Source organism: Macaca fascicularis, chromosome 5, assembly GCF_037993035.2.
Source record: "Macaca fascicularis isolate 582-1 chromosome 5, T2T-MFA8v1.1".
NCBI classification, from domain to species: domain Eukaryota; kingdom Metazoa; phylum Chordata; class Mammalia; order Primates; family Cercopithecidae; genus Macaca; species Macaca fascicularis.
In genome coordinates, this window is record NC_088379.1 from 123,872,607 (window position 1) to 123,885,011 (window position 12,405).

Consider the following 12,405-nt stretch of genomic DNA (forward strand, 5'->3'; position numbering starts at 1 on the left):
TTTTGGGAAACCTAAACAATCCTATAGGTATACAGTTATCTTTAAAATATATCTCAAGTTGACTTTCAGTAGTTTTCTTCAATTTTTCCTGTAACATAATACATTATTTTTAGAAAATAATACTGTCTGTTAGAAAAAAAGATAAATTCTAGGCCGGGCGTGGTGGCTCACGCCTGTAATTCCTGCACTTTGGGAGGCCGAGGCGGGCGGATCACGAGGTCAGGAGATCAAGACCATCCTGGCTAACAAGGTGAAACCCCGTCTCTACTAAAATACAAAAAATTAGCTGGGCGCGGTGGCGGGCGCCTGTAGTCCCAGCTACTCGGGAGGCTGAGGCAGGAGAATGGCGCGAACCCGGGAGGCGGAGCTTGCAGTGAGCCGAGATGGTGCCACTGCACTCCAGCCTGGGGGACAGAGTGAAGACTCCGCCTCAAAAAAAAAAAAGAAAAAAAAAAAGATAAATTCTAACATGCATACATACACATTAAAAGCCTAATTTTAGGCTGGGCTCAGTGGCTCACACCTGTAATCCCAGCACTTTGGGCGCCAAGGCAGGCAGATCACCTGAGGTCAGGAGTTTGGGGCCAGCCTGGCCAACATGGCAAAACCCCATCTCTACTAAAAACGCAAATATTAGCTGGGCGTGGTGGCAGGTGCCTGTAATCCCAGTTACTCGGGAGGCTGAGGCAGGAGAATTGCTTGAACCCAGGGGATGGAGGTTGCAGTGAGCTGAGATTGTGCCATTGCACTCCAGCCTGGGTGACAGAGAGAGACTCAGTCTCAATAAATAAATTAATTAATGTAATTAAGCCTAATTTTATACTGTAAAATTGAGTAAGAGGCAACAACCTCACTGGGAAAGAAATCTTTGCCAGGACTTAATAATCTGAACTTAAGAATTAATGTAATATTAAAATGAGAAATCCATATTTTTACCATCCCAGAAATTTCTCCCAACTCACATAGGCAGCAACTGCATTCTTACTAGAATTACTTTTACTAACCTAGAATACTACTTTTGAGCATTCCACCCACCACAGACCCAAAAGAGTATCTATAGGGCTGTAACTAATTTTGAGAAGTTTCCCTTGACATATAAGGTTAAGGTCCAGAAATTAGCCTTCAAATAGCTGAAAACAGCAATAGTCCAAGAGCTCATCATTGCAGTGCCAAAGAAGTAAAAAATATCCATTGTTTCCGAAATGCTGTTATTTATATCGTTATTCCGTTATCTCCTTCTCTAAGCTTCTCTTTTAAATATGTAGTTTTTAATAGGTGGAAGCAATGATCTATGAATGAACAAATAGTAACATGATTCTATCCCAAAAGGATATTTGGCTCAGACGTAATATTCTTCAGACAAACGACTTTAGTTAATAGACACATTACTGAGATTAGAACCGAAGAGATTCATAATAATGATCATATGTTTTATTAATAATTATCACCCTCAGGTTTTTAAATTTTGAAAAAACACATCTAGAGTCCTAGAATTAAAAAGATTTTCAAGGGAACTGAAAAGATTTGTTATTCCAACCATATGATGCATTTAACAACACAGGCCTACAGAGAACTCAGGTCACACAGTATTTCGTCCCTGGGAGCTCACAGAGCATATTTGCGTAGATCATCCCATGATTCCAAAACCTGCTATCTGGGGCTGAGAGAATCCATTTCCAGCAAACAAGTTCTATCTCCCTCAACCACATGTAATCATCCACCACATAATCCTGGGAGGATCATAAATTTTTCATAGGAAGAAGGGGCAAGGGAAAAAGAAAACAAAATGAAAAGAAAGAAAAATGGAAATATGGCCTGAAAGGGATGGAATAAAAACATGTATTTCTACTTGGTATAATGCTAGATTAATGCAGTGTCACCAAGCTTTCACAGTGTAAAGTACAATGAGGAATCAGCCACAGACTTTGACAAATTTAAAGTGTGTAATATGGTTAATACTCTGAGATTCAAAAAAGTTTTGTTATTTTATAATATGAAGATTTCAGCTTCACAGTCTCCAAACAGGAGAATACAAAGGAATTGATTCAATCCAAGATTAAAAGTAAAGACCACCTAAGGCTATTTTAACATCTATTCACATACACACACACACACTCACTCTCTCTCACACACACACACACATAAAGCTGTGATAGCATACTACAAAGTATTTTGACTATTTCCCTCTGTATTTTTCATTCATCTATATTCTGCCCTCCTCACCAGACATTAAGAAATTTATCAAGAATGTTTAATTGCTCTCTACTCTCAAGAGGATCTTTATCCATAATTGTTTCAATACAGTTAGAGGAGCTAGTTACCTTTTATCCAACAAGTCTAAAAAAATATAAATGAAGAGTAACAGAGATCCCTGATGGGTTTCTAAAATAATAAGTTACATTAGAAAGATGGGTGAGCTATTAACTTTAATTAATTCACTTAGAAGACCACTGAGAAACTTAAAAGAGCAATGGATGGTTGGTGACCAATGAATGACAAGGACTAGAGAAGAAATGAACCATGAGACAGGGAGAGGAGAATATTCTTATTTTAAATCCTGTCCCAAATAGCTCACTAGAATTCAAGGTAAACGAAAATCAGAGTGAGTGATCAAGGAGTAAGGGGAATAGATACTGCAGCTTCTTTATTCCATTTTTCAGATACAGATGATTGTAAGCATTTTTAGTGAGAAACTTAATTTTCTAAGTAAAGAAAAAAAAACTTAGGGGTAGAAATTTCATAATGTTGGTGTAGAGACTCAAAAGATTATTTTTCTCTGCATAAAAATTACTGAAAATTAGACAGTTATGGGAAATAGACCCCCCAAAAAAGCCAAAGATGAGAAACACTTCACATTCAAGGCCAGTGGTTAGAGGTACAAGGGTACTGAATGATGGAAACTTGAGAGCTGCAGTCAGTCCTCACCCAGAGAGAGCCTGTGTCCCTCGCTGCCAGGGTAGCAGGCAATGCTAACATCTTCGTGGTGGCTGCAGTCATGCTGTCCCCACTGTCGCCTGGAACACTGAAGAAATCTGGTTTCCTTCCCTGAGCAGCTGACATCATCCAACCATATGGGCCCTGTGCTTTCTTCAAAATGGTTGGCAGATGATTGTTTACCATATCTGCGACAATTAAATAAACACTGTGTGTAGAACTGCTCTATCTTGGTTCAGGGAACCACAAAACATTTAACACAGGCAACCTAGCTCAGTGACATGACTTCAGAGGGGAAGTATCTGTTCTTTCTCCTACCTTGGGGACTCAGTTTAGAGCTATGTTTGCTCCATCACATGTTTTAATCACCTTAAAAATGTTTGATTATTTCAATGAATAACAAATGAGAAATTAATACTTTTTCCCCATTCATTCTTGTGTTTTGTCTACAAAACCAATCAGAGAGAATGCAAAGAGATCAATCTCAAATTCCTGACCACAGAAATTATGACCAGAAAGCGAGAACACTTGTCTCGTTTTGCTTCTGATGCTCCCTCTAACTCATTTGATTTCAGCAGCTTTTCTTTGGTTTTCTCTCTTTCAAAATGAAAAGGGTGGATTAGTTCACTGATTGCTCAAGCACTATACCTAATCTATGATTAAATTTAGATTTCAGCCCATCAAAATCAGAATTATAATATTCTTAGCTTTTCATAAGGTATACAAATTGAACCTTAAAAATTTTTATCAATTATATTTGTGTTCCAATTGAGTTTATTTGTAACACTGCACTACAGAAACAAAACCTAAATGTATAATAAACATATATGCTGAAGAAATAGGAGACCTGAAATTTTTTTTAACTTAGAAATTAAGTAAATCTGCACCTTCTTTCATCTTCCCAATTTTATTTCCTTTTGTCCCATAAAATCCAAACCTCCAGAAGTCACTGAGCTTACAAATCTTTAAGACGTCTTTCAGTTCTAACAGTCCGTAAGATCCAACTCTTACTCATAGTAATAATTCCCTTACTTGATGTTTTTATTATTTCTGTACTAAGAATACGAAGAGATCTTTCTATCTGACATGAATTTTCTTCATTTTTTTCTATGCAAGTATTAATTAAATTTATTTGACAAAATGAATATTTTAAAAAATTAAAACAATGAAGCTTTTTAATCATTCTATGGCTTTTCTTCCTTCTACTGCTGACTAATCAAGCCTTGGCTAGAAAAGTAATAAGCCTAAATCGCATATTGTTCACTTTTAACTTATAGACCATTTTTTCACAAAATACATTAGATTATCATCTATCCATAGCAACTACGTAACAGATAACAGGAAGTCATTTTATTTTTGGAATTGCATTTATACAAAGAAACCCAAAGTTTACTTTTTCTCATTACAAAAGAATATTCTCTTTCAAAAATTCCTCTGTAAACTAGAAACAAATGTAGCACATGCTTTGACTGCCTTCTAACACAATCATTTAGAGCTTTTTACACACATTATTGGGAACATTTTTAAAACTAATGTGAATACTCTGCATAGATTTGTGAAACAAAATAAAATATGAAGAAAAAATCAGTGTCAAGTGTTTTCATTAATAAGGAAAAAAATGTGAAAAATAGAAATAGCAGGAATTATGAATCTCTCCAAATGTGAAAATAGAAATAACATGATTTTATGAATCTCTCTAAATCTGTGAAAACAGAGTATAGTTGGCAGTCTAACAGAGATTCACTTAAATATAAAGTGATATTTATTAAGTAATTCTTATCAATTGTCAGTATATTGTATTTATTTGGCTGTTATACCCTTTTACCCAAAAATTACAGTAACTTCTCTGCCCAAAAAAAGACAAAATGGGGGAAATTATATGAATATTGTATCTTCATGACAGCATTACTTATCATAGGAAAAATTAAGCTAACCTAATATTAAGTAAATTAGAGTATGAAAACTTGATGGATACTGTTATTATTAAAAATTGTGACTATAGCAATATAAGGTTAAAAATGTGGATAAAAATTACATGTCCATTACTAGAGCTGATATGAAGTTATGTACCCAAATTATAATGATAGCATAAGGATAAAAAAATATGGAGTTTATTTTCATCATTTTCCAATGGTTTTACATTACTTTTATAAATTTTAAAATATATGTTTAACATGACTTTGCCTAGCTTGAATGAAGGTATGATTTTAAAGTGTAGTGAATATCTGCAATCAGCTCTAATCAAGCTAAAATGAAATAATTTTGCCAGTTTTTTTAAGCATAAGACAATTACTTCAAGCATGACAGAAAAATATGGAAAACAAGAAAGAATGGGCATTCATAGCTTTCACTCAAATATTTAACTCAAAAGCATCATTTGCAGTTACTTTGACCAACTTAAGTCTTTACTATGGAATGCATTATGTGCGTGACATAAAATATATGTCCCAAAGTGTGATCCTCAGCTTTTAAGAGAGTGAGGTCAAAAGCAAGTTCTAAAGGTCATCTCCTAACAAGAGGGCTGTTTTTCTCAAATAAAAGTGATAATTATCATCACATTCTGAGAAAAGGAATAATGTGATACCAAAGCATTTGACACTGGACTTCTCTGCAATTTTAGACAATGATGTCAAAACTAAAAACACCCAATAGTAATGACGTGTCAGAATAAAAATGAGCATTCAAAGTCTTACTTGAACAGATACAAGGGGACTTAGAGGTCACCCAGGCTTTAACTAGTTATTCAAGAAGAGGGGTCATGGCAGGAAAGGTAAATGAAATAAACAGCAAGAGGTGGTTCTTCATCATCTTAGAAAATGTCATTATTTTTCATTGTTGTACTTCCATACACAGGTAAGAGAGAACATGTATTTTTATTATTATAAAAATTACAAGTAGGGATTAACATAATAAGACTTTTAACAATATAATCTGGCATTTAACTGCCTTTACATTAATGAACCTTACTTAAATCCCAACTGTCGACAAACCACGTAAGTATTCAGCTCAGTCCAGCCATCATCACAGACAGTACCCCACTGGCCTCTGTAATACACCTCCAAGCGACCCTCATGGCTGCCTTTCCCACCTGCAAGTCTGATGACCCCATCTGTGATAAGGAGGAGACACAGAGACTAAGCAAATCAACTTTAAGAAAAAGGCAAAACATTTGTATTACACAAGAAATATCACCATATTCAGTCCTCTCTCTAGGCCTTTTGCTAAATTTATACTACATCTGTGCTAAATGACCCTCTGAAGTTATTGCGTTGTTTCTGAAGTTTGACATAATACATTTCTGTCCTAATAAAATACTCTTTCCACTTGATGTGGTGGCACATGCCTGTAATCCCAGCTACTTGGGAGGCTGAGGCAGGAAAATCGCTTGAGCCCAGGAGGCAGAGGTTATAGTGAGCTGAGACTACACCACTGCCCTCCAGTCTGGTCAACAAAGCAAGACTCCGTCTCAGAGGGAAAAAAATATATATGCATATATATTTTTTTCTTTCCTTTTTATTGGTACTCCTATTCTCTATGTAGAAAAATGTATCCTGATATAATTCCAAAGCATCTATTTAGATTTCTCTAGATTAAGTAATATTTGGTAAATTTCCTATAACTTTAGTCTCAAGTCGGGGCAATACATGTCATTTAAATTTAAAAAGAAAATACAGTAACTTGGAAATAGCTTAGAATTTTAACTGCAAATGAAAAAAAATATTGAAACAAGATGACAGAAAAAACTATTCTGGATAAAAGACAGTCTGTCATGTCAATGCATATATTACTAGTTAGGCATTCATGAATTATAAAAACTGGAAGACATGTCTCGCCTTTGTTCTTTTATTGATAATACAGATCTGAATTTGAATCTTATTAACTCAAATAATAATTAATTTGCCTATAATTCTATAAAGAGCTTCTAAGCAGATAAATAGTATAATAAATTTAACTCCAAAAAAGTAGATTTAAAAGCCATTTCCATCCAAAATAATCCAAAAACTCTCAATGAAAAATATAAATAATCTTGGGTAAGGGTCATACTTTTCATGAATCTCAGGGATCTTTTAAAGTAAAGGTCTCTGAGCAACAAACCATTTATTAATATAACACTTTACTGTCTGCAAAGCATTAGGACATGTATTATCTCATCTGAGCATCACAGCAATGTTACAAGACTATCCTCCTTTGAAGGAGGGGAAAATGGCAGTTCAAAACAACGAAGTGCTCTGGCTATAAATCTGGTGTAAATATATTTCTATGGTGTATTAATGTGTTAATCTGCTAATAAAAACACTGCATGTACAGAAGTATGTCAAAAGAAAGATATAAATCTGGTATTTCATAGATTCTAACAAGTTATTGATTTTCACTAAAGAAATATGTAAACAAAACATTTTTTTCTTCAAGTTCTTTTTACTAAATGGTTCCTGATGAGTCAACTTCTCTTGCCTTGTCCATTTCCTTCTTCTTTTCCCTAAACATGTAAGTTTAACATACACACACACCAGTTTGTACTCACATATGCCCTTCTTAAAACACATGACACGTTTTGACAGGCAGGCTGTCATTTGGAATAGCCTGAAAATTGTGCACAGCAAAGTTAACTCGGTTTCTTTCACAGTGTGCTTTAATCAACAATTGCATCAATACCAGTTCTAAACACATTCTGAGTCAAGAAACGTTAACAGGTGAATGGACTAAAGATGGAATTATTACACCTAATATCTGGAATGCATCACTGCACACTGATTTTGACTAGTGGGTACTATATACTGCAACAAAGTCCTATTTTCTGATCTAGCTTTACAAGACTATATTGCCTTAAATTGAAAAATACAGGAGTAACTACAAATACAAAAATGGCATTTTAATATAGTTTGCATACTTTTTATTTGTTTTATTTGGTGTATTTATTTGAATGCTCATTTGGTAATGTTCAAATTAAGGAGAAGGGAAGCTGTGGCAGGCCCACATGGTACTGGGGGCAAGAATTGGTATATTAATGGAGTAAAATCCTTACCTGTTAGAGGGGTACAGGACACTCCAGCATCTTCTTTATGGCCACAGTTATGCTCTCCCCAGGAGCTCTTCGGACATTGCTCAATTGAAAGCTCATTCCCAGTGCAGCGTACTTCATCCAACATAACTGGGCCAGACCCTTCCCCAAAATATGCCTGATGCCATGCTTTGGCAATGCCACTGAACAAATAGAAGAATATAAGGATTCTGGATTAGATACCAAAGATTGGTCTTTTACTTTTTTTTGTCCCTAGTAAAAGTGTTATTATCAATCCCCACTTATTAATTCACTTCATAGGTCATGTATGACTTTCTGTATTTCTTTTTTTTGTGCATTTGTTTGTTGTCCTTTATATTTTCAGCTATTACATGTGTTTCAAAGCTAGGTACTCCCCAATATTTAACCTCTTTTTCTTCGTTAGTAATTGAACCTCAAATTTTTAGGAGGAAAATGGCTATCCAAAATAAAGATCACATTTTGGCCTCCCCTCCTTCTTGATGACTAAGTTTGTTTGTTTGTGGTAAAATAAACATAACATAAAGTTTACCATTTAAAACATTTTTGGTTTATAGTGCATTAAGCACCTTCAGATTATTGTATAATATCACCACCATCCATCTCCAGAACTTTTTCATCATCCCCAAATAAAACTGTGCTCCCATTTTAGACACCTAAGTTTTGTTTTTGTTTTTGTTTTGTTTGAGTCATGGTCTCACTCTGTCACCCAGGCTGGAGTGCAGTGGCATGACCGTAGCTCACTGCAACCTTTAACTCCTAGGTTTAAGCAATCCTCTCACCACAGACTTTTGAGTTGCTAGGAATACAGGTGTATGCCACCACATCTGGCTAATTTTATTTTTATTTTTTATTTTGAAGTGGTGGGGTTTCAGTATGTTACCCAGGCTGGTCTTGAAATCCTGGTCTCAAGCAATCTTCCTGCTGCAGCCTTCAAAAGTGCTGGGATTCCAGGTATGAACCACCGCACCCAGCCATAAGTTCTGACCAGTGATATTTAGGCGGAAGTACCATGTATTACTTGTAGAAGTATCTTTGTGCCACTTCCTCCTCCTGACTGCAAGGATGGCTGGAGCCTAATAAGTTATCTTGGGCCATAGGGTCCCATATTAAGGATGACAGAAGTGCAACCTGGGGCCCTAATGATTGCAGAACCACTAAACTACTCTTGAGCTGGCTACCTCTAGTCTCTTTTCCTAAACATGAAACAAACATGACTCTAAACGTGTTTAAACTGCTGTTATTTTCAGTTCTTTGTTACTCACAGCCAAACCTATTTCTTTTTTTATGTTGCTGTTGTTTTGAGACAGGGTCTCACTCTGTTGCCTCGGCTGGAGTGCAGTGGTGTGATCATGGCTTAAGGCAGCCTTGACCTCCTGGGCTCAAGTGATCCTCCCACCTCAGCCTTTTCAATATCTGGGACTACAAGTGCATACCACCATACCAGTGAATGTTTTATTTTTTGTAGACATGGGGTCTCACTATGTTGCCCAGCCTGGTCTTGAACTACTGCATTCAAGCAATCTTCCCACCTCAACCTCCCAAAAGTGCTAGGATTACAAGTATGAGCCACCATGCCTGACAGCCAAGTCTATTTCTAACAAAAACATCTCTTTACTGAAGTTTATTTGTAGTAAATTTACTTCTCCCGCAATTCAAAGCAATAGCGTATTCTTAAAACCCCAGATCTAAGTGAAGATCAAAAACCTGTCAAAGTGATTAATAATTTCAGATATTGCATTTTCAGTCCCTTTTAGGTTTTTAATTTTTAGACTATAGCATTTATATTTTTAGTTTGTTTTTCAATGATACTGCATCTATTCCCCCATTATTTTAGCTGCTCTTTTCTTATAACATTATAACTTGAGAATTTACAACAAAATACATTGAAGAAAAAAAGTGTGCTAAATGGCTGTAACACCCCAGTAATGGTAAAGTGTTAGATATCAATTTTGTGGCTAAAAAGGAGCCTGATTGACTATTTCTGCTAGATAACAAGGAAGTTTCTTTTAAAAGAACACGTCTAAGAAAACAAAAATATCTAAAAGTTAACACCTGTTTTAATATCATTAGAGGGCTGGACGCAGTGGCTCATGCCTGTAATCCCAGCACTTTGGGAAGCCAAGGTGGGTGGACTACTTGAGCTCAGGAGTTTGAGACCAACCTGAGCAACAGGGCAAAACCCCATCTGTGCAAAAACATACAACAATTAGCCAGGTGTGGTGGCACACACCTGTGGTCCCAGCCACTCAGGAGGCCAAGGTGGGAGGATCGCTGGAACCCAGGAATTCAAGGCTGCAGTGACCCGTGATCATGCCACTGCACTCCAGCCTTGGTGACAGAGAGAGATTCTGTCTCAAAATAATAATAATAGTAACAACAATATCATTAGAGCAAACGCTTTGGAAATGCTCTATCATCACCTGACTCACTTTCGGTTTAAAATTCAAAGAGTGTGCCAAGAGGAAGGATAAAAGAATATTATAGGAGGTATAGAGGAAGCTGAGGAAAAGAAGATTGCTTAAGCAAAATATTTTCATGGAGTTAACATTTTAAAATTTAGAATCCTGGCACTTGGATCACTATCTGATGTTTGTAACACAGTGGACTCTGAGCAATCTGCCCCAACAAAAATTAAAGACTAATATCTAGAACTAATAGGACAAATGTGAGGAAAACATTTGGAATTCTAACACAAATGCTGATTGGAGTCCTAACACAAAGGAATCCTAACACAAATGATATTGTCAAAATGACAATTTTGTGAGTGAATTTGTTTGTTTTGCTAAGGGAAATGTAATGACAGAACAGAAAGTCATGTCTACTCCAGAAAGAGGCAATAAATGCTCAATTAATACAATTGTTCCAAATAAAGTTTTCAGTTGTTTCGAAGCATGTCTATATGCCTATAGAAGAGTGCACTAATCATGTATAAATATTTGTGTATTACTGACTATGTCAAAAAGCTTATTTTTTCTAAGCTCAATCTTTGAAGTGGAGAAGTATATGTGGACACAGACTCTGAGCTTCCAATCTGGGCTCTACCTTCAACAAGCTGGGCTACCTTGGGGAAGTTACTAAAACCTTCCAGGCTTAGGATGCAACAGCTGAATACAGGGATGATAACGGCTAACTTGCAGGGTTGTAGGAATTACACTGATGCAAAGTAGGAGCTCAATAAATGCTACTTCACTTCTCTCTTCTGGCACTGTTAAGGAATCCCCACGTACCCCCGACAGTTGATAAATAACGTATTTTTCACTGCTAAACAATTTATCTAAAGACCGTTTGGTATTTAAACAAACACCATAGTTGTTGCTTTCCTTCATCCCCAAAAAGTAAAGTTGGGGGAATGGTAAGGAAGGGAGAATCAATCAGTATCTTAACACTTTCTGGTTTTAATGTTGTTTCATTTATTTATTTATTTTAAAGTAAATTTCAAAGAAATATTTATGGAAGAATTTATGGCCTATAAGAGACTGAACAAATGCATGTATGTGTTATTTTTTATTACAGATTATAAGGTTATGGCCCAGAAGACTATTAAGTAAGCTCTGACTTGCATCACTAAACTTCAGATTTTCCTGTGATAGAGATATATCTAATCAGAGGCAAACATTTTCAAATATTTTAATGCACATAAAGTATTATATTTAAAAAAGTTATTGTGCCAAAATAAAACATTTTGTGCAATTAAAGCACTGACGTTCCTAGAAAAATATGTTTTAAAACAAAATGATCTTGCAATAGTAGTGTACAAGGCTGTGAAAAAAGTTCAACTGTTTTAAAGATCACTTATAGTAGAAAAAATACCCTCTCCCAGAAAAAAAAAAAAAGTTCATAAAACACTTACAGTAGGCTGGGCACCGTGGCTCACAGCTATAATCCCAGCACTTTGGGAGGCCGAGGTGGGTGGATCACCTGAGGTCAGGAGTTTGAGACCAGCCTGGTCAATGTAGTGAAACCCTGTCTCTACTAAAAGTACAAAAATTAGCTAGGCATGGTGGCATCTGTAATTCCTGCTACTTGGGAGGCTGTGGCAGGAAAATCACTCGAACCTTGGAGGTGGAGGTTGCAGTGAGCCAAGATTGCACCACTGCACTCCAGCCTGCCTGGGTGACACAGCAAGACTCCATCTTAAAAAAAAAAAAAAAAAAAAAAAAAAGGATTACAATAAATTAAACAAGGGAGCAGTTTAACACTCACAGAAAATGAAATTCAAAAGTCATGTAAAAGCTGTAATTCCCAGAATTTGGGGATGGAGGGTAACTGAAATGTATTGTTTGTAATATGTTTATGAATATGCTAATATTGGTTGAAAGACGAAAACTGCTTGGAGTTATGTGCCTGCCTGAGACCTGTGGCTCCTTTTTACAGGGAAGATACAGGACAGGAGGGAAGAAGCCCTATGTCCTAGAGGAGAGGTCAGCAAA

At 36.1% G+C, this 12,405-nt stretch overlaps 1 protein-coding gene across 2 annotated transcripts in view; it reads right to left on the reverse strand.

Annotated features, from left to right (window-relative positions):
- Positions 1-12,405, reverse strand: part of PRSS12 (serine protease 12) — a 74,629-nt gene that overhangs the window by 31,144 nt on the left and 31,080 nt on the right. For both annotated transcript variants that reach the window (XM_065545423.1, XM_005555790.4), the window contains 3 exons: positions 7,958-8,136; positions 5,902-6,043; positions 2,926-3,122 (listed from right to left, as the gene is read on the reverse strand). In XM_065545423.1, coding sequence (XP_065401495.1) covers positions 2,926-3,122; positions 5,902-6,043; positions 7,958-8,136 — 518 coding nt within the window. The remainder of the gene's footprint in view (positions 1-2,925; positions 3,123-5,901; positions 6,044-7,957; positions 8,137-12,405) is intronic.